General features: G+C 38.6%; 1 protein-coding gene across 1 annotated transcript in view; it reads left to right on the top strand.

Annotated features, from left to right (window-relative positions):
* DNAH8 (dynein axonemal heavy chain 8) overlaps positions 1–23,967 on the top strand; it is a 338,863-nt gene that overhangs the window by 247,831 nt on the left and 67,065 nt on the right. Inside the window, exons 78-81 of the mRNA XM_064360442.1 lie at positions 332–522; positions 7,125–7,246; positions 10,189–10,307; positions 11,728–11,930. Of these exons, the coding sequence (XP_064216512.1) occupies positions 332–522; positions 7,125–7,246; positions 10,189–10,307; positions 11,728–11,930 (635 nt within the window). The remainder of the gene's footprint in view (positions 1–331; positions 523–7,124; positions 7,247–10,188; positions 10,308–11,727; positions 11,931–23,967) is intronic.

Here is a 23,967-nt window from a genome sequence, read left to right as displayed (position 1 = left end):
CCCTAGCAAACTAACACAGGAACAAAAAACCAAATACCACATGCTCTCGCTTATAAGTGGGAACTAAATGCTCAGAACACATGAACACATAGAGGGAAACAACAGACATTGTAGCCTCTCAGAGGGTGGAGGTTGGGAGGAGGGAGAGAATCAAGAAAAATAGCTAATGGGTACTAGGCTTAATACCTGGGTGATGAAATAATCTGTGCAACAAATCCCCATGACATAGGTTTACCTATGTAACAAACCTGCACGTATACCCCTGAACATAAAAGTTTTTTTTAAAAAAGAAATTCCCCTTTGCTTCTTTGATTTTTAAAATGTATTGCAGATCTGAAAAGTCACCACTACCTCAAAAGAGAATTACAAATATTATTGAGTATCTGACATATGAAGTTTTTACATACTCTGTCAGAGGCCTATATGAAAACCACAAATTCCTGTTTGTACTCCTTATGACCTTAAAGATTGACCTTCAGAGAGGGACAGTTAAGCACAGAGAATTTCAAGCTCTGATTAAAGGTAAAGTGTGTGGGATACAGATGTGGTGTGTGGAGGTTGTTGCTTTTGATATGCTCTTTGATATACTGTAAACCCATTTCTGTGATACCGTAGGGAAATGATGTTCCAATAAAAATTTAATGAAGTTTTATTATTTTTAATACCCCTTTTCTGTTTTTCATTCATTTTTCCCTGGTTACTTAAGATTCAGGTCTGCACCAACTCTGTGATTTTTAGTGATATAATTTCATTCAGTTTATTCACTGCTGCCCATGCCTAGGAGAATCGATTGCCAGAGTGAGGAAAAGTGATGCCTGTGATGGCTTTCTTTAGCAGGAGAGCCACTCCTTCAGCAAGGGAGTATAATGATTTTTCCGACTGCAAGAAAAGGCTCGCTTGTGTTTCATATTTGAAGTTAATCCTATTCATTGCATATCTCCATGTTAAAAGTATAATTACGAAGACAAAAGAATGGAATTTTCATTTCAGTTTAGTTACACAAGTATTTACTGAGCACATGCTATGCAAACCCACCACGCTAGCTTTGGGGATATAAGAATAAACCAGATATTGCTTGCAAAGAATTAATAGCCTCATAATGGGGATAAAGATAATTTAAAAATCACTCCAAAGTGGCCGGGTGCAGTGGCTCATGTCTGTAATCCTAGCCTTTTGGGAGGCTGAGGTGGGCAGATCATGGGGTCAAGAGATAGAGACTATCCTGGCCAACATGGTGAAACCCTGTCTCTACTAAAAATACAAAAATTAGCCGGTTGTGGTGGTGTGCCTGTATTCTCAGCTACTCGGGAGGCTGAGACAGGAGAATTGCTTGAACCTAGGAGACGGAGGTTGCAGCGAGCCGAGATCTTGCCACTGCATTCCAGCCAGGCAACAGAGCGAGACTCCTTCTCAAAACAAACAAACAAAACCACTCCAAAGTAAGGCAGAATCACCTGCTATAAGAGCTAAGATGCAAAGGAGGGAGGGATTACATGTAGTTGGTGAAATAAAAAAGTTTCTTAGAAAATATACCTTTGTGGTTAAGCCATGAATTGGGGAACTATCTGATACATGATAAAATGTTTCAATCTTTTTCTTGTGTTTTTTGCTCTATATGATTTAAGCAATTATCTTCTGGCTCCCCATACCCCAAAAAGAAAGTGGCATTTGAAGTGGTAGAAATGAGGAAAACATACCCTGAAGAGGTAGAAATGAGGAAAACATTCCCTAGTGAAATGGAACAGTATGAAAAAGGGAATGAGTGGAGTACATCTAAGTTGTAGGAAACAATCTGGTTTTGTTAAAATGAAAGGTGGATATGGAGGCATACTGAGAAATAGAGCTGGACATGTAAACTGGTGACGTACTGTGGAGAGCTTGGATTCCTATAGGAAGGATTTTCTAGATCCGGTAAGAAACGGAATTGTGTAAGGTGGTGATGTGTCATTATGGTCATTTAGGAAGATGAACTTGGCACACGTGTAAGGATCAAAGAAAAGAGGTTCAAGGGAGTCTCTTTTAATCTTTCCAACTGCAGGAATGCATTCCCAACCTAGGGTAAAGGCAATGGGAATACACAGGGAGATAAGGATATGAGAGATTAGGGAGGTAAAATGGCAAAACCGATGCATACAAGAGCTAAGAGAGCAGGCAGAAATGAGTCTAAGATTTCTAGTCTATACAGAGATTTCTGGTCTGGTTGGTTGGAAAAGGAGCTGGATTGAGGAGGGATGGAGTAGGGGATTGCTGGATGTGATTTTAGGACCTATTTAGGCAGAATAGGCCAGGTTTTGCTGCTATAAAAACATTCCCAAAATTTCAGTGGCTTAACACAACCAAGGTGTACTTCTCATTCATGTTACCTCTCCAACATGCTGAAATCCAAATTGCTTCCATAACTACTATGGCAGAGGGGCAAGAATGTGGCAGACTGTACACTGGCCCTTAAAAGTTACCCCATGATGGCCGGGCGCAGTGGCTCACGCCTGGAATCCCAGCACTTTGGGAGGCCGAGGCGGGCGGATCATGAGGTCAAGAGATCGAGACCATCCTGGCCAACATGGTGAAACCTTTCTCTATTAAAAAAAAAAAAAAAAAAAAAGTTACCCCATGAGTGACACATGTCACTCACGCTCCTATTTTCTTAGCCAAGCAAGACACGCAGCCACATCTAACTTCAGAAAGAGCAGGGAAATGCAATTCCCCATGTGTTTGAAAGGCGAGGAAACAGGTTTGTGACCAGCTGTGATGACTACAGACATGTGAAATTTGAGCTATCCAGAAAACAATTAGAAAAGATAACCTAGATGGTCTGAGAGAAGTCAGGCAGTTACAAAGATGGGGCACTGAAATAACAACCAAAGCCATGGGAATGAAAGATAATCTAGGGGGAAAATGTGGAGTATTTCCACCCTACAAGGTGATAGAACCTGCTACACTTTTGTCCTCTGCATCCTATTTATAATAAACAGGCAGTCACCTGTAACTTCTTACTCTTTCTCTACTTCATTTAATTCCTTCCTCAGATTCAGGTTAGATTACCCACTGTGGAAACTTTACAAACTATTTTTCATGGTCTCTGAAATTTCTTCTTTGTGCCTTTTTCGTGAACACAGGTTTTATTTCTGGTAGTTCAAAGGACATTTAAATGTATCATCTCGTTCATACTTTTTGGCAGGTCTAATGCACTTGGAGAAGTTGGTGTCTTAAGGCAGTGTGGTACGGTACAAGGAGCACTATCTGGGGTGGGGAGGAGGCACTCCCGAGTGTCCAGATGTATGAGGTTTTGGTCTTGGGGATGTTTAAGTAAAACAAATGAATTTACCCAATCTAGAAACCTACTTTACCTCGTTTCAAAAATCTTTAAGCCCTCATTTGGACTTGGGCTACAGCCCTGGTGTTGTAGGACACTGGGCAGAGGGGTAGGGGGGCATTGAAGCACATTGGAATCCAGGCAGCAGTGGCAGCAAAATGGCCCCCACAATTTGGGGAGCCTTCTATCTATGCACTACGGTCTGAATGTTTGTGTCCCCTCAAAACTCATCTGTTGAAGTCTCATCTCCCAAGGTGGTGATATTATGAGGCCTAAGGTGATTAGGTCATGAGTGTAGAACTCTCATGGATGGGATTGGTGCCTTTAGGAAAGAGGCCCCAGAGAGCTGATTCCCCCTTCCACCACGTCAGGACTCAGTGAAAGGACCCATCTATGCACCACTAAATGGGTCCTCACCAGACAGTGAATTTGCCAGGGTCTTGATCTTAGTTTCCCCAGCCTCCAGAGCTGTGGAAAATAAATTTCTATGATTTATAAACCACCCAGCCTATGGTATTTTGTGATAGCGGCTGAATGGACTAAGATACTGTGCAATACGAGTGGAGGCGAAGTATACTTTTGAAGCTTTCCTTACTGGTGAGCTGACTTTGCTTCCTGAATGCCATCTGCTGGGAAGGAGGCACATATGACATAGAAAGAAGTGGGAAACCTGGTGCCTTGGTCCACAATGGATGGTGGGAAGAAAAAAGGAGGTCAGAGATAGAAAGAGGAGCTCGGGTGCAAGATCTCATGTCTTCCTTGCCTCTTGAGGGATGTGAGTAGAGGAGAGTGCTGGAGAAACTTCCACATAGGAGATGCTCTTGCATTCTGCCCAGTGCCATGCCCACCATGGAAGCGGGGGAGTGGCTGGACTGGTGAGCCTGAGGTTTGGCAAGTAGGAATGTGGTGACATTCAAGTGTTGAGAGGGCTGGCATGCAGCAGAGACTGGAGTTCAAACAAAAAGCTGCAGAGAAAAAGAACTTTGTAGCTGGAGACAAAGGACCAAAGCCAGGTGCTGGGGCAGTGGATTGCAGCCCAGGGCCCCGACAGGTCAGATAACACTTGTCGTAGCTCAGAGGATACAGTACAGGGACCCAGCTTGCAACTGAGGCATGTGGAGCCTGGAGAGTAGCCTGTAGACCTGAGGCATGGTTCCACTAAGACAGAATCCCGCCCTGTCTCTCCTCTCCCACCCACCAACCTGCCAGACCAGAGCTGCTACCCAAAAGAGACTGGGTTATTGAAAGAGGATGGGTAAATCAGAGGAGACTGAGAAACATGGCAACACAGTGGGGAGGGAATTCATTGGGGAGGGTTAGATTTGTTACAGAAAAATAAGGCTGAACACATGGGTTGTGGTGTGAGCACATTTGTGACCGCATTTCATAAAACTGGAGTCAGAGAGAACTATATTGTATAGGGCCAGGAGAGCAAGTGAGAGGAGTTTGGATTTAATTTAGTTGTCAGTAGGGAGCCATCGAACATTTTATGAGCAGGGATGTGGCATGAACAGAACAGTGCTTTAAAAAGATTAGTTTGGGATCGTATATTAGATTGATTGACAGCAGTACAATTGGCTCAGCAATAAGAGTTTTTCCTTTTAAGCAAAAAGGTTTATTATAAAATTTGGTTTAGTTTTGAACTAGCTTACATTTTGACTGAATTATTTTTTAAAAGATGGTATGACTTTGTTTTTAATGCTTTTTACAAAGTTAACAAATATGGTCCTTAGATCATAGATACTTTTAAAAATCATTTTGAACTCAATACTTAATGGGGAGAGTGGAAGAGTAGCAGAAATGTTTGATTTTCCAAGAGTGACAATTTTTTTTTTGTTTCAATTACTACTTGCTTTCTGCAATATTTGGAATGTGCCTTTGACTTTCTTCTTCAACCAAAAATGTCAGAACACTTTGAAAAATTAAATGGATACCAGGGGCAATCCTGCATTATAGAGCAATGGATGCACCTTTCTTCCCTGGCTGGTTATTTTAGAAAGATATTATCTTTTTTTTTGTCATGGACTATGAACAAAAAGACACCTTAGGGGTTCTTTTCTTGCCTTCCAAATTGGACTGGACCTGGACCTTCCAAGCAGGGAAAGAGAGAGAGAGGGAAGGAATGTCAGAACAACAGCTAATGATTACATAGCTTTTATTATGGTTCTATACTGTTCTAGATACATTAATATATTTAACCGTCACAGCAACCAATCTGGTAGATTCTATTAGACATCCATTTGTCAGATGAGGAAACTGAGAGGGATTCATGTTTTTTGTCCAAGTTTATGTAGCTAGTAAGTGACAGAGCCAGGATATTTGGGGAATAGGAAGGGCTGTCATTGTTCTGGGTTAGTTTAGGTGATCAATATGTTTGGAAACACAAAGGTAGCTTAGATTTCTTCTGTCTCTAAGGCTCAGGATTACATGAAACCATTTCTTTGGAAACAACCAAGAAGAAAAGGGGTGAGTTTGTCTCTGTGTTAGAGCAACAGAATCTGTTAGGGCTGCAGATGGCTCTCTCTAGTGGTTGCTTCTCACACGAGTGACTCTTACATTAGCAATACTGGTGCTCCAGAGAGACCTCCTCTGTCTCCAGGTTGCAGCAGGACAGACGGTGAGAAGAAGGTTTACATGTTGTTGTAAATGTGTTGCACGCAGAGCCACAGATTCCCAAGTGCTCTGTGGTGGAGCAAAGGGTTTACATTAAAAAAGGACTTTAGTTCATACAGCTACTCAGGACAATGCTAAATAGGGAGAGCAAAGACGTGTAGTTCCCTCATCCTTCTTTTTTGGTCCATGAGTTGATTTGTGAACTAGAAGGAATGATGAGTTCCTAAGGAAGATGATAAGATTTATAAGTTCAAGAATCACTATTTTGCATACATCTGAATTAAACAACAGTGGAGCTGGAATTATTATAATACATTCCTAAAGACATGCAGTAGAGGAATTTTGTAATTGTAAATATAATTATGTATTTCATTGGATAATGCTGGCCATACTCATTTGACCTGTGATTTGCTTCAGAATATGATCCAATGTTATAACTCATTGTCTACTGGATTCAAGTTCTGTAAATGCGAGGGCATGGTTGGGTTTTCTCTGCTGTGCCCCCAGTACCTGGAACATGCCAAACACCTAGAGGGTGCTCAATAAATATTTGTTCAATCAATGAATAGATAAATTATTTAAATATTAGTCATCCACTAAAAGCCCATAGATCTGTTACATCATTTCCTCCTTCACTTCTTTCTTTCCTCCTTCTTTCTTTCTATCTCTAGCTTCCCTTTCTCCTACCCTTCTTCCCTAATGACAACTCCAACCCTAACCCTAACCCTAACCCTAACTCTAACCCTAACCCTAACCCTAACCCATCCATCTGTTTATCTATCTGTCTGTTTGACCTGGTGACAAGTGGTGTTTAATGGCAAGCTTCTGGAGGAGTAATGACTAACAAGTGATATTTAAAAATCTCACACATGAAAATATTCATTTATATCAAAATTGTAAATTTTATATTGTTTAAAATAAATTAAAAAGCAAGCAGTTATAACCACTTGAGAAAAATTCTTTGCAGGGAAAAATGACAGAGTTGTTATTTGTACCTTATAAGATGGTATAAATCAGTAAATAAAACAATAAGACTTCAAGGAAATGTACTAAAAAAACCCATATTTTCTGTAATATTATTTTCTAATTTTCCACATTTTCAGTAATGTGGCTATCTTGCTTTTATTATTTGGAAAATAAATTTGAAAAAATGAAGTACGGGCTCACCTAATTTACCCCGTCTGATGCTCTTCTGCAGGGGGAGCAGCTCTGGATCTGAAAGCCTGCCCTCCCAAACCCTTCCGCTGGATCCTTGACATGACTTGGCTGAATCTTGTGGAGCTGAGTAAACTTCCACAATTTGCAGAAATTATGAACCAGGTAATGCAATAAAGGGCTGGTTAAAAGTGCAGATCTGCAAACCCAAACACACCCGGGCCACTTAAACTAGGGCTTCCTGGCAGCAATTCCTTCACCCTAAAAAACTCTACCCAATGTTTGGATTTGAGGCTCTTTGGCTGTCTGGGAGAGATCTTGGGCAGATGGACCTCAGGATTAACCTCTTCATAGGTGCAGCCAACTATGTTTTCCTCCTGTGTGGTGGGCTTGGGCCATTTTGTGTGCCTGTTTGAGTTGCTGCTGGAATCAGAACCAGTGGATGGATCCTTTTATTATAGACAATTCATGCTTCTGCCTATGATTAAGTAATTTATGTGGATTTGAATGTGAGTCAAATTAAGAGGTTGAAGTCCCTCTAAAAAATTATTTTAGTGGTGAAATATAATGGTGAAAATGGAGAAATAGGTACTGATTTACCTGTTGACTTTTTTCTTATTTGAAAATGTGCACTGATTACTGTGGATCAATTGTTGAGTCAGTTGTCACCAGAAAACAATCATGCAACTCAGAATAAAGATAGCTGTTTCTTATTGGGGTCTGTTGGCTACAACTGCCTGTTACTGATGGAGTCTGCAGTTTCCCAGTGTCAAATGACAATAATCATTTTTTTTCTGTGGCTGCTAGTGACTGATAGGGCGATAGGTAGACTGCAGGTTGGCAGAGCCTCACACTGTAATCACCAACCCCTCACCCAATGTACTGTGTTAGCTGCCTCTGTTTGTTCAGTGGCATTTCTGAAACATTGTGTAGACTCTACATATTCAGACTGGTCGGGCCAGAGTCAATTGGTTAAACTCTCTGGGTTCCAACTGTGGATGAATAGTGAGCTTTGTAGTACAACCACAGATGAGTTCTCCAAGCACAAACAAATGCTTGGAAAAAGAAAGTGATCTCGGCCTGGTCAGAGATTGGGAATGGAGATCATCAAGAACCATCAGAAAAATCACTCAAACCCATGTCCTCTACTGATGGTTTATATTGATACAAGGATATTTATTATTGTTTGCCTCTGCCAACTAGATTTTAAGTACCCATGATGTAGAATCTAGTAGCTATTACTGCTTACTATGGGATAGGTACTTCGCAACTACAACCCTGCCATGGAAGGGCAGGGTTATTAACCCTAATTTGTAGATGAGAAAATGGAGATACAAAGAGGTTAAGTACTTGCCCAAGACCTCATCGTCAATAAGTGGCAAAGCTCATCCTTTTCCCATGGCATCATGAGTTATTTCTATCCAACTCCTCTTCCACCACCAGACAGGCCAGAAGTGGGGTGAGGAGCAGTTCTCAGGAAGGTTGCAAAAGTTCAGCGGAGACCTGCAGTCAGGTAGCCATTAATCTGGCCTGCCTGTGGGAAGGAAAGGAGGAAGCAGAAGATCAGTCTCCCAGTTGAGTGAGTGTCAGGAACTGAAACAAAATAACCCAAAGAGCAGCTGCCCTGACCTTGGCATCCCAGGGCAAGGGCCAGGAAAATGAATGAGAAATGGAGGTGGACATCCAGGGGCTGGAAGTCATCTTATCACCCATCGTGGCTGCAGCTCACCCTAGAAGCTCTAGTGTGGTCAAGTCAAAATTAGCAGGTGGAAGGTCAGTAGATGAAGAATAGTCATCCACTTTTCTTCCTGTGCCTCCTTCTCTCCAGCTGCAGTTGTGGAGGAGGCCTGCGGGGGGCACTGTGGGCAGCAGTGCACAGGTGCATGTGCAGCAAGGTAGGGCTGACGACATTCAGGCCCTGCCATGCAGGCAGTTTCTTTGAGGGCAGCCAACCAGAGAGAGCTGCTGCAATCTTCAGGAGATAGATGGCAGTTGTGAAATATTTCAGAAATCCCCTTCATCTTTTAGTGACCCAGGGACAAAGTGGGAACAACTGAGTTATAGAGTAACTGTTGTGTTATTAATTTATATTCTATCTGTATCCTGTATGATGAATTGTTCACATCATAGATAAGAGACTTTGAACAGTTATCTGACCTCTCTATGCCTCAATAAAAAGTAGGGGTAATAGAGGAAAAAGTGTAATCCTCAAGTCTGGCACATGGTATCTGCTATATGAGCCTTTGCTATTTGCTATTATTGCTTGCCATGGCTTTTTTAAAAGCACACTTACAAACACTGTCTAAATAACCCAGCCTGATTGTTGCTGAAGAGCAGGGATTGGCTCAATAATCTGTAGTTTTTGTAATTAGTCTTGATGGTACTTGGGCTGCAGGGAACACATTTTAATGCCTCTAAAAACCTGATTTCATGCTCTAAAACCTTATTTCATGCTTCTGAACAATATTTGAGACCAGCTCTTGGAGAAACTCCTTTCATTATTAAGTTTTAGGTCTCAAGGTGGGGGATCACTAGGAAAATAAAAGTTTTGATTTTGTCACCTATCACTATTTTTTAAGTAGAGATCAACATGTAGAGTCTGGGTTATGAGAATGGTCTGTTAGCGGCACTCAACTGAGGATAATCTACCCACCCTCAGGGGCATTTGGCCATGTCTGGAGACATTTTCAATTGTTGGGACCTGGGTGGAGGGTGCTACTGGTATCTAGTGGATAGGGACACTGCTAAACATCCTACAATGCCCAGGACAGCCCCTCCGACATAAAAATATTCAGATCCAAATGACAATAATACCAAGCTTGAGAAACCTTGATTCGTGTTTCTTCTGGCCCAATCATTTGGTGCAGTCGACACATGATCCTAATCATAGCAAATAATGTAGAAAATAATGGAAGAAGAACTGAAAGAGAATAGTAATATCCACATTATTCAAGTCATTGATCCTGAAGAAAGGTTTAAACTGTGTTGTTACGCTTGAAAAATTATCTGCCTGTAAAGAATGACCCTCTAAGGTGATTTAGAATCCTTTCTAATATATTCCAATTACATATAGTTCTGTGACTTGCTAATTGGCTTGCTTCTTTTAGATATCTCGTAATGAGAAGGGGTGGAAAAGCTGGTTTGATAAAGATGCTCCAGAGGAGGAAATTATCCCAGATGGATATAACGATTCACTAGATACCTGCCATAAACTTTTACTTATCAGGTGAGAGTAGACCTAGAAGCATCACTCAAAATATCGCTAAATTACAGATTTTATCTCACTGAGTTTACTTCACTATATTGCTGTCATTGAAAGTAATGGCAAAAACCACAATTCTTTTTGCACAAATCTAATATTGTAAGAAATGTATGTACTTCCAGATTATGGTTTTAGATGGCAGTTCTTAAATAAAATGGTGATGATGGCAGGGAATGTTGTATTTTGACAATGTATTAATGATAGTGTTTTTAGCAAAAAGTGTGAAAAATATGCTTTTATTATTCACTTTGTTCATGATTTACCATTGAATGTTAATCATTTATCATTAAATTTACTTCTTTAAAAAAAACAGACCTCACACAGTTACAAGACAATTAGTTTATAAGCTAAAGTTAAATTGTATTTGAGAAAAAAAACCAATATTGCACTGAATTTGAAATATATATAATCCTATTTTTGGCTATTAAAATGGAAACAAAAATTTGAAATTGACATTAAAGAAGAAAATCCTCCTCTCTTTTCACTTTTTACCTTTTCTCAGTACCCTATAACTCAAGGAGACATTCCACATTGGAAAAAAAGCTGTGTGTGTGTGTGTGTGTGTGTGTGTGTGTGTGTGTGTGTGTATGACGGGTGGGTAAGGCAGAAGAGTAAAGCAGGGGAGACGAGGCCCCCAAATGAAAAATGAAGAGAGGTAGGGTTATTGTGAAGCCATTTTTTTCTTTCCTAATGTTATACACTAAAGTTTGCACTTCTTAGGAAAAGTTGTTTTGTAGCTCTTGTCACCTTCAAGAGTGGCCAGAACAACACTAATGTCGACCTCACAGTCTGCAGAGAATAAAAGGGCTACTTGATTTTATTGGACCAAATGTGTCTATATTTAATCCATCATTTTAAAATTAGATCTATGTCAAATAGTGCAATCTAGTAGCAAAAAAAAAAAGGAGTCTGTGGGACTAATCTGTGCTTTATCATGTCAGTATTAAATGACTCTTATCCAATGTGTCCAAGTGTGTAGAACTTACTATGGTGTGCACTACAGAAATGGTATGCCACAAATGCTTGCTGACCAACTTACTCTTGGCATTTTTGGCACGTTGGTTCTTCCCCTGAAGGTTGTGGAGCTTCAGAGTGTGTGGCAGGTCAGCCCCTACTATGTATTGGAGCTGATAGAGGACACTGTGTTGTTATGGGCTCTGTCCTACTTCTTGCCAATGCCTGGCTGGCACCAAAACCATGCAATTAAATTTGTGTTCCTCCATGGATAGGAAATCTTGCCATTCCTCTTACACAGATGTGGAAAAGTGAGAATTAGCTCATTGCCCTTTTGCTAATTAAATGTGTGTTTTTACTTACTCAGAATTAGATAGAATTAAAAAAGAACATATTTACTTTATTTTGGCTAACTTGTATTCATTTTTAGGTCTTGGTGCCCAGACCGTACTGTTTTTCAAGCAAGAAAGTATATTGCAGATTCTTTGGAGGAGAAGTACACAGAACCAGTTATCTTAAATCTGGAGAAAACTTGGGAAGAAAGTGATACCCGGACACCTCTGATATGTTTGCTGTCCATGGGATCTGACCCCACCAATCAAATTGATGCATTGGCCAAGAAACTGAAACTGGGTAGGATTAGCAATCTACAAAATTTAGCAACACTTCCATATTTTTTGCCCCAAATGTTGCCTTTTGTAATTTCATAGCTGATTCTTAGAAATATATTTACAACAGAATTCAAAAAATATCAAATGTATTCCTCTTTCATTCTTTCATACCCCCTAAAGTGAGGGTATGATATAGGTATCTGTTCAGAGAAGAACGTGCTCATCTACCATATACTGTTTTTTTGATTGGTTGTGTTTTTAAGTTCTAAGGTTCTAAAGAGATAGCTGTATTGCATGGATAGCTGACTAACAAGAATGAACACACAATAACCAAAGTTTATGTTATTGCCATGTCTATATAAAATTACAGCAGAGTTAATTTTGTCACAAATTGAGAAACTATAATCATTATTATAATGCATAGTAATTAGGGATTAATTATTTCATGCTTTCACTCAGTAACCATTCAGTACGGGCAGTGTGCTAGATTTGAGAAGTACAGCGATGAATACGACATAGTTGGGAAAGATAGGCATGTAAACATGTAATTTAAGGCAATGTGACAACTGTAGAAATTGTTTCATAGAAGTGGCTGATCACAGGATTCAAAGCTACTCAGATTGCCTGGGGTATAGGGGAAAACATCACACTGATGATATTTGAGTAGGAACTTAAAAAATAGATAGGGTGCGATGGTGGGAGATAGAAAATTACTCCAGGGGAAGGAGACAGGGCAAGAAGTTACAAACATAAAAGTATTTATAAGTGTGACTGAGTCAGTAGGACTAAAGGACAGGAATGCAGAGCACATCTTGACAGGACTGAGCCATTGTGTAAGGACTGTTCATCTCTTGTTTCATTCATACTCTGAAAAATCTGAATGTTGTTGACATTGCCATTTGCAATCTTCTAGGTTCAGATATCTGTAACTATACCTTGTAGGGTTAATCCACTCATGCCTTTTGAGTATTTAAGTGATTGATTATGAATCACTCAATCTATCCTGTGAAGTTAAATTACATTGAATTTATTACATAGTCAACATGAGCATGATATAAAGTCAGTTCAGTCATGTCCATGTACTAGTCGCATGCCCCTCTGCACAAATCATAAGCTTATGGTAGCATGGTCCATGTTCAGGTCATCTTTTCTCATCTTGACTTTGCTCTATTTGTTGTCACTACACTGTTCTATGTTCTCAGTGGATCAGTGTTCAATGGCCATGGTCTTCTATCTGAACACTGATACCAATGCAAAGAGCTCCCAGGTTCTATAGGCAATTGCTCATGGTTGAGTATCATTAGCTATCTTCAAAGTAGGCAGTTTTTCTCTAGTATTTACTGTAGCACACCAGGTGTCTGAGTTTATCTAAGATTGATGCCCCTCTAGTAGCCTTATAGCTTGCAAATCTCTCTCAAATCTGTTTCTCTATAAGTGTTTATCCAGCTGCCTCTGTGCTTCAGTTCTCTCTGCACACAGGTGTCTTTTTTCTCTCTTGCCACTTACCATTCTACTCCACATGGCAGAATGTGTGGTTTCTGGTGGCTCATGGGCTTCATTGCTTACGTGCTCAGAATGTTCAGCACTCTCAGGGAAACTCCTCTTATTGTCTTGGTCCCAAGTCCCAATATCCAGGGAAATAACTCTTTGGCTTAGCTTTGGTCATTCACTCCTTTCTGGGCCAATCAATGAACTGTTGCTCTGGAGATAGGTTCATAGTAGAAACCTTATGTATGGAGCTGATATGGGGGGCATTTCTTAGAAGATACAATTCCTAGAAGAAGGAGTATTCAACTAGAGTTGCCATTCCAAATGTTGTCATTTAAGAACATAATTAAGAAATTCAAGGTCTCATTTGGGAAAAGTTATAACTGACGTTCAATGAATACAAAAGGGCAGACTCGTACTATCTCCTTTACTCCTTTAGTGTTATCATACTGCTTTGCTTGGCAATTTGCTGATTTCCATTTGTTGTTACTACTTTACTTTTTCAACAACAATTCTTTTTTTTTTTTTAAGACAGAGTCTCACTCTGTCACCCAGACTGGAGTGCAATGGCACCCAAATAATCCTAATTGATTATTAGGATACTGAAACAGCATAGATTTGATTTTAACACTGAAGGATTAAATGAATCCTATTGCCAAATCATTTTTAGCAGTATTAGGAAATCTCATGCTGCTTGCTGCTTTGGATTGAAAGTCCCAAAGACAGCTGTTAAAATGGAACTATTACACAGACAGAGCAACATGTTAATTTAGTCAGAACACATGGACACAGGGAGGGGAACATCACACACGGGGCCTGTTGGGGGTGGGTAGAGGAGGGATAGCAGGGGTTGGGGGAATTGGGGAGGGATAATATTAGGAGAAATACCTAATGTAGATGACAGGGGGATGGATGCAGCAAACCACCAAGGCATGTGTATACCTATGTAACAGTCCTGCATGATCTGCACATGTACTCCAGAACCTAAAGTATAATAAAAAATATTTTATTTGAAAATCCAGATAATAAATAATTGCAGAATGCTTAAGGTGAATGAGACTGGAAATCTTGAAATTCAACTTTTTTTTTTTTTTTTTTTAACAGTTGGGAAAAACTGTGGTCTGGAGATAAGGCCCCAGATCTAGTTGGTGGCAGATCTGGTTCAGGACTTATCTCAGGAACCCCACTTCAGTGATCTCATTGGTCTTTCTTTTTCATTTTTTCTCATTGTTTTCATTGAATGAATTAACCAATTACCTGAAAGTAACATGAGGATGGGACAGAATCAAATACGTTTTTGTAGGAAAAGAGGAGAAGGAAAACTTCAGGTTATGGATATTGTCTTGTACTGGTCAAGATCTGTAGTGAGAAATTTGGAGCAGATAAACTGCACAAAGTACTGGGTACCTGGGCAAAGTGGAGAAAGCAGATGGATTTAGCATGAGAGCCCTTCTAGGAACCTGAATATGGGAGGAAGGAGGTCTCAGAAGAAGGATGGGCTTAAAAAGAACATCTGAAAACAAACAAAAGAGAACAAATACATAAAAACCCACAAGTACACAAAAGTAGAAGTGGGAAAACTGATATGACAATGTGTACAGATGAAATATTTTGATATTTTAAATAATGAGAGAATGGTTTGTAATTATGGTAATAAATTAGAGCATCTCATTAAAATTGACAAATTTATAGAAACATACGAATTTAGAAAATTTCCCCAGAAAAGGTAGAAAACCCTGAATAAACCAATAATCAAGGAGAGAAAAAGTAGAAGTTTTAAAATTATTATCTCAGCAAAGGCTCTAGGCTTGGGTAATTTTCTGATAAGTCCTTTAAAACTTTCAAGAACGCTCACATGGTATATTCGGTTCCAAAAGATGGAAAAAGAGAATACATTTTCCTTTTTTTTTTTTTTTTTTGAGACAGGGTCTCACTGGAGTATGGTGGTGCAATCATGGCTCTCTACAGCCTCGACCTCCCAGGCTCAAGTGATCCTCCCACCTCAGCCTTCCGAGTAGTTGGGACTACAGGCACACACCACTACTCCTAACAATTTTTTGTGTGTGTGTAGAAATGAGATCTCATTATGTTGCCCAGGCTGGTCTTGAACTCCTTAGCTCAAGTGATCCTCCCTCCTTGGCCTCCTAAAGTGCTGGGATTACAGATGTGAACCACTTCATGTGGCCCATTTTCTTCTTTATTTGCATTATTCTGAAATAGTAAACTGACCCAGATAGTAACTATGTAAAATAAAGAAATTGTACTGGTGTGGTGGCTTACGCCTATAATCCCAGCACTTTGGGAGGGAAGCTGAAGTGGGTGGATCATCTGAGGTTAGGAATTTGAGCCCAACCTGACCAACATGGTGAAACCTATCTCTACTAAAAATACAAAAATTAGCTGGACATGGTGGTGGGTGCATGTAATCCAGCTACTCTGGAGGCCGAGACATGAGAATAGCTTGAACCCAAGAGGCAGAGGTTGCAGTGAGCCATGATCGTGCCATTGCGCTCCAGCCTGGGCTACTGAGTGGAACTCCGTCTCAAAAAGAAAAGAAAAGAAAAGAAAACCACAGATTAGTCCTACTTAATATAAATGTAAGGATCTTAACCAAATCACAAGCAAGATAAATTTATAGTGACATCAGCAAGATGTCTCATATCCCTCTATATATCCCTCCCTAATATCCCACCACCACATCAGGAATTCTGTATCCATCTACAGACAGTCTCTCAGAGCCTCGGGATATAGGTAGAAGGTTGTGAAACCATATTAGAATCCTCCAATTCTAAGGAGGGTTGTTTTGAGAGTACAAACTGACATCCAAATGGCAGCTCTGCCAATTATGCTTCCAGGTTGAAGTCTAGAAATGGCCCTGCTTGCCAAGGAGCTTGGCTACAGCCCTTTTTGGCCTTAAGCCTGCAACTAAAATCAACTGCCAGGGGTTGTAGGTGGAATCAGGCACACTAGTGCCTCAGTGGAGAGGCTTATCTGCCTGCCAACATCAATCTTGGCAGTGAACCTGAAAGTTGCCCTGTGGCTTGTCTCCAGCTCCCCTCTGCTGAGGTCCCAACTCAGAGCTAAATGTGCAAGAGCCCAGAAGGAGGCTTGCTCATATCTAACAGCCTGGGAATCTTAGCTTCCAAGAAAGGCTTATCAACCTCTGTACCACAGCAGATACTAAATGTGCCCGCTGTCAGCTCTGGCCCCTCCTGCTGCAGTCAATAAACTGTCCTAGCTGTGCAGGGATCAACTGGGAGATACATGCTCTTCTGAGCCGATGAGATAAGCTCTTCTGCTATCATCCACCAGCAGATCCCAAAAGGGCCCAGTCTCAGCACCAGTCCCTCCTGCTGTAGTCAGGAAACTATCCAATTTGTGCAGAGACCTGCTGGGAGACACTCCTATTTGAACCAGTGAGGTGGGTTTGCCAGCTGCTGCCCCACATCAAGTCCTGAAGGGGTCCAGTCTCAACTCTGGCCCCTCCTGCTGCAATTGGAAACTATTCCATCTGTGCAGAGACCTGCTGGAAAACAACCCATCTGGGCCACTGGGATGGGCTTCTGGGCCTGTGTCCCTGACCAACTTTCTCACACAGTTCAGGCAACCTCCTTGGGTATTCTTAACGTCTGTCTGAGCCAGAGAGCTGCATCAAATTTTGAGCTCTCATGAGACTTGTGGCAAACCCGGACTTAGGGCAACCTCCAGTGCTAAGACAACTATAGTAGTCATAGGCTCAGGGAACACAACAGTCATTCTGATTAGAATTTTTTTCTGTTTTTAAGAAGAGCAGGCACCAACAAAGCAAGATTGTGAAGACTGGAATAAATACCTAATCTGTCAATGCACAGACATTGTTGTACACTCAGAAGCATCGAGAATATGCAGGGAAATACAGTTCCACCAAACAGACAAACTAAGGCAATAGAAACCAACCCTAAAGTGAGGGGGATATGTGACCTCTCAAAGAAATTAAAATGACTGTTTTGAGGAAGCTGAATAAATTTCAAGGAAGCACACAGAAACAATTCAGAAACTTAACAGATTGAAATATTTCTAAAAACCCAGGAATTCTGGAGGTGAAAAATATGATGAATGAAATGAAAAATGCAATAGCAAGCATTAACAGCAGAACTGATCAAACAGAAGAATCAGCGAGCTCAAAGATACACTATTTGAAAATACACAGTAAAGGAGAAATAAAAACAAAGAAAAGGAACAAGAAAGCTATAGGATCTATGAGACACAGCAAAAGAGCAAATATTTAGGTTATTGAAGCCCAAGGGGAAGTTGAGAAAAGCAAAGGGGTAGAAAGTTGATTCAAAGAAATAATAACAGAAAACTTTCCAAAACTGGAGAAAGATACAAATATCCAGATACAAGAAGGTCAAAGGTCATCCATCAGATTCAACCCAAATAAGGATACCACAAGATTATATAATTATAACTCTTAAAGATCAAAGACAATTAGAGGATTCTGAAAGCAGTGAGAGAAAGAAAATCAAATAACATATAAGGGAGATTCAATACACCTGTCATTGGACTTCTCAGCAGAGAGCTTGCCGATCAAGAGGGAGTGGAACAATATACTCAGAGTGCTAACAGGAAAAAAAAGCACCAACCAAGAATACTATGCCCAGCAAAACTATCATTCAGAAATGAAGGACAGATATAGACTTTCCCAGACAAACAAAGCTGAGGGACTTTATTATTATCAGGCTTGTCCTACAGGAAGTGCTAAAGGGAGTTCTCCAAACCAATGAAAAGAATGCTAACATAATTTTTTACTCCAATACTGAAATTGTGGCATGTAAACCACTTATATCTTTAGTATGAAGACTAAAAGCAAAACTACTAAAATTAATAGTACCTACAATAATTTGTTAAGAAATAGGAAATATAGAAATGTAAATTGTAATATCAAAAATTCAAAATGTGTGAGGGGAATAAAGTCAAGGTATGTAGCTTTTTTTCTTCTTTGTAATCAAAGTTAAATTGTTATCAGTTTATAACAATTGGCCAGGCACAGTGACTCACACCTGTAATCCCAGCACTTTGGGAGGCCAAGGTAGGCAGATCAGTTTAGTCCAGAAGTTCAAGACCAGCCTGTGTAACATGGCAAAACCTCATCTCTACAAAAAATACAAAAATTAGCCAGGCATGGTGGAGTGTGACTGTAGTCTTAGCTCCTCAGGAGGCTGAGGCAGGAAGACTGCTTGAGCCCCAGAGGTTAATGCTGCAGTGAGCCATGATCATGCCACTGCATTTCAGTCTGGGAGACTATGTCCCTAAAAACAAAACAAAACAAAACAAAATAAAACTTGTTATAAATATCAGATTTTTTGGTAAGCCTCGTGGTAACTACAAAGCAAAAACCTATATTAGATACACTAAAATTAAAGGGTAAGAAATCAAAACATACTACTAAAGAAAATCACTTAACCCCAACCAAGGGAAGCCTGCAAGAGAGGAAGAATGGAAGAAGAAAGGATCTACAAATCAACTAGAAAACAAGTAACAAAATGGCAGCAGTAAGTCCCTACCTATCAATAATTGCATTGAAGGTAAATGCATTAAAATCTACCATTAAGAGACACAGAGTGGCTTAATGGATTTTTTTAAAAAGACCCAACTACATGCTGCCTACAAGATACTCATTTTACCTGTAAGGATACACACAGACTGAAAACGAAGGGATGGAAAAAGATATTCTATGCAAATGGGCACCAAAAAAAGAACAGGAGTAACTATGCTTCTGTCAGATGAAATATACTATAAGCCAAATACTGTAAAAGAGACAAGGCCATTATAAAGTGACTAAGGGTAAATACAACACGGGTGTGTGCACATTGCACACACACACACACCCAACATCAGAGCACCTAAGTATATAAAGCAGTATTAATAGACCTAAAGGGAGAGATAGACTGCAGTACAATAATAGTAGGTGACTTCAACATCCCACTTTCAGCAATGGACAAATCACCCAGACAGAAAATCAACAAAGAAACAGTGTTAAGCCATGCTCTAAATCAAAGGGACCTAACAGACATTTATAGAACATTCCATCCAATAGCTGTAAAATATACATTTTTCTTAACAGCACATGGAACATTCTCCAGGATAGATCATATGTAAATCCACAAAACAAGTCTTAACAAATAAAAAAAAAACAACAACTGGAAACCTACCAAGTATCTTTCTTGACCACAATGGAATGAAACTAAAAATAACAATAGGAACTTTGGAAACTGTACAAATACAAGGAAATTAAACAGTATGTTCATGAATAACAAGTAAGTCAAAGAAGAAATTTAAAAGGAGATTTAACAATTTCTTGAGACAAATGGAAATGGAAATACAACACACCAGAATCTACAGAATTCAACAAAAGTACTTCAAAGAAAGAATTTTAGAACAATAAATGCCTTCACCAAAAAGTAACAAGATCACAAGTGAACAACCTAATGTTGCATTTCAAGGAATTATTCAACTCAAAATTTGAAGGAAAGAAATAATAAAGATCGGAATAGAAATAAATGAAATAGAAACTTTAAAAAATACAAATGATCAACAAAATGAAGCGATGATTTTTGAAATGATAAAATCAATACATCTTTGGCCAGACTAAGAAAAAAAGAGATATGACTAAAAAAACAAAGAGAGATAAAAAAAGGAAACAACATAACTGATACCACAGAAATGCAAAAGACCATTAAAGATTAAAGATTGTTATAAAAAATTACGTGCCACCAAATTGAAAAACTTAGAAGAAATGGATACATTTCCAGACAAATATAACCCACCAAGATTGAATCATGAAGAATTAGAAAACCTGAACGGCCAATAATGAGGAATGAGATTTAATCAGTAATTTAAGTCTCCCATCCAAAAACAAAACAACAATAACAACAACAACAAAAAAAATCCAGGAACTGATGGCTTCACTGTGGAATTCTGTCAAATATTTAAGAAAGAAATAACACCTATTCTTCTCAAATTATTCCAAACAATTGACGTAGCTAGGAATTTTTTTCAAACTCATTCTATGAGACTAGCATTACTCTAATATCAAAACACAAAGACACAGCAAGGAAAGAAAACTACAGGCCAATATCCCTGATGAACATAGATGTAAAATCATCAACAAAATACTAGCAAATCAAATCAAACAGCACATCAGAAAGATCATTCACATTGATCAAATGGGATGCATGGATGTTTCAACATATGTAAATCAATAAATGTGATACATCACAGTAACAGAATGAAGGAAAAAAACATATGATCATCTCAATAGACACAGAAAAGCATTCAGCATTCCTTTGTGAGAAAAATCCTAAACTCATTAGGTATTGAAGGCATGTACCTCAACACAATAAAGGTCATACATGACAAACCTGTAGCTAACATCATATTAAACTGGGAAAAGTTGAAAACTTTTCTTCTAAAATTAGGAATACAACAATGATGCCCACTTTCACCACTTCAAAAGAAGACACACAAATGGCAAAGAGATAAATGAAAAGGGGCTCAACATAATTGGTCATCAGAGAAATACAAATCAAAACTACAGTGAGATATCATCTCACCCCAATTTAAATGGCTTGTATGAAAAAAAAACAGTAACACATGCTGGCAATGATGTGGAGAAAGATGAACCCTCATATAGCATTGGTGGAAATGTAAATTAGTACTTTGGAGAGTATTATACAGGTTCCTCAAAAAACTAAAAATAGAACTACACTATGATTCAGCAGTCCTACTACTAAGTATATATCCAAAAGAAATGGAATCATTAAGAAAACTTTGACAGGATTTTTTTTTGTTTTAAATATAAAATTTAAAAAAACAAAGGAAGTGAAATCAGTATGTTGAAGAGGTATCTATCTATACTCCCATGTTTACTGCAGCACTATTCATAATAGCCAAGATGTAGAATCAACCTAAGTATCTATTACCAAATGAATGGATTAAAACACGTGGTACATATATACAATGGAATAATATTCAGCCATAAAAAAGAATGGCACTAGGTCATTTGTGATAACATGGATGAATATGGAGGGCATTATGCTAAATGAAATAAGCTGAGCATAGAATGACAAATACCACATGATCTCACTCTTGGAAATCTAACGCATTTGATCTCTTAGAATTAGAATAGAATAGTGGCTACCAGAAACTGAGGGAGGGTAGTAGGGAGGAGGAACGATTTCTGGTGTTTTATTGCACAGTAAAGTGAATAGTTAACAACAATTTATTGTAAAAAAATGTATTATATAGCTCAAAATAGCTAGAAGACAGAATATTGAATGCTCTCAACACAGGGAAATGAAAATTTTTGTGATGGATATCTTAATTAACTAATTTGATCATTACACAATGTATACATGTATTGAAACATCACACTGTACCCCATAAATATGTACAATCATTATGTGTTAATGAAAAACAGAATATGATTTTGAAAAATAATTCAGTAGAACATCAAAAAATAACTTGCAAATAATAACGTGCCTTATCCAAGTTCAAACACATGGACAAATATAAGAAGATGTAGTATTAAGAAATCTCATCACAACAATAAGAGAAAGAATTTTCCTTAAGCTGTCATACTGTTATCTTGATGGGTGCTATGAAAGCATTTTATAGAAATTCAACACTTATATTTGACTTTTGAAATGTAGGAACAGAAGGATATTTTATTTATATGGTAATGATTGTGAACCCCAAATATCAATATCATACTTATTGGTGAACAACTAAAGACATATCCATTAAAGTCAGATATGGATGTCTGCTATTGCCACTGTTATTTAGCATTGTGTTGTAGAAGATATAGCTAACGTATTGAAAGAATCATAAATAACAGATATAACTACTGGAAAGGAGGGACAAAATCAACATTATTCTTAGACAACATAATTGTCTAACGAAAAACAAATGAATCAATGAAAAAACTATTAGACTTAATAGTCTAATAGTTCAGTGAGGTGACTGTTTACAAAATAAATATATAAAAAATGATGCTTTCTTGTAAAATAAGATGTAAAACTCCTCTTCATTATAGCAATAAAAAATAAAACTGAGGAATAATTCTTAAAATACTCATTTAAAGAAAACTATAAAGCTTTCTTAGAGACATAAAGGTAGTTAGAACAAATGGAGAGGTAAGCCGCATTCCCAGTACAGAGATTCAATATTGTAAAGATGTCAAAATTCCCTAAATTAATCTATAAATCGAAAGCGATTCTAATTGAAGCTCAAACAGCACTGTTTTCTAGTTGGATAGTAGAGGGATATTAGATCTTCTAGAATTGTAAATGGACAAGAATAGCTAAGAAAGCTTGAAATGGGGGGGGGAAGAATAATGGGGAACCAGCACCACCACATTTTTTAAATGTTATCTATCAAATGGCAATAATTTAATCAGCATGTAACTGGTGTAGAGTAGATAAACAAATCAATGGAGCAAAATGAAAGTGCCAAAATTAGATTCCTGTATATACAATAGCTTAATATGTGATAAGATTTGCATTTCCAGTCAGTGGAGGAAAAATGGGTTAGACAGTAAACAGTGTTGAGATAACAGGTTAACTTTAGAAAACATAAAAGTTTTACCTCACATTAAACTCTAAAATAAATTCTAGGTTGATTAAGGCATTAAGTGCTTTAAATTAAACTATAAAAGAAGAAAAGAATATACTCAATTAGTTATATATTATTGAGTGGCTAAGATTTTTAAAATCATAATACCTGAGTCTAAAACCAAAGGGACAAGATACATACTGTAACTGGATGAATTTTAAAACATCTGTATGGTAGAAAAAGAAATGAAATAATGGCATTTGCAGCAACCTTGATAGAATTGGACACCATTATTCTAAGTGAAGTAACTCAGGAATGGAAACCCAAACATCATATCTTCTCACTCATAAGTGGGAACTAAGCTATGAGGACACAAAAACATAAGAATGATACAATGGACTTGGGGAACTCAGGAGAAAAGGTGTGAGGGGGGTGAGGAATAAAAGACTACACACTGGGGCCAGGCACGCTGGCGCACGCCTTTAATCCCTGCACTTTGGGAGGCCTAGGTGGGTGGATCATCGGAGGTCAGGAGGTTGAGACTAGACTGACCAACATGGAGAAACCCCATCTCTACTAAAAATACAAAATTAGCTGGGTGTGGTGGTGAATGACTGTAATCCCAGCTACTCAGGAGGCTGAGGCATGAGAATCTCTTGAACCCAGGAGGTGGAGGTTTCAGTGAACTCGTATTGCACCATTGCACTCCAGCCTGGGTGACAGAGCAAGATTCTGTCTCAAAATAAAATAAAATAAAATAATGTATAATACATATATACGTATATAAAATTTAATATAGATAAGTCTACAAACCCTTATTCAAAACTCTTGGGGCCAGATATGTTTCAGAAATCAGAATTTTCTGATTTTTAGAAAGGTGATTTTCCATGTATTATGTAACACACTGCAGGTAAGAACATAAATATTCAGGAAGATAGGGATAAATAAAGACTACACATAGCCTCACGTCTGTTCGGGTC

Source organism: Aotus nancymaae, unplaced genomic scaffold, assembly GCF_030222135.1.
Source record: "Aotus nancymaae isolate 86718 unplaced genomic scaffold, 86718_ANA_hifiasm-v0.15.2.pri h1tg000040l, whole genome shotgun sequence".
In the NCBI taxonomy this organism is placed as follows: domain Eukaryota; kingdom Metazoa; phylum Chordata; class Mammalia; order Primates; family Aotidae; genus Aotus; species Aotus nancymaae.
Note: the sequence above shows the minus strand (reverse complement) of the source record. Positions and strands in the feature narration are given on the sequence as shown.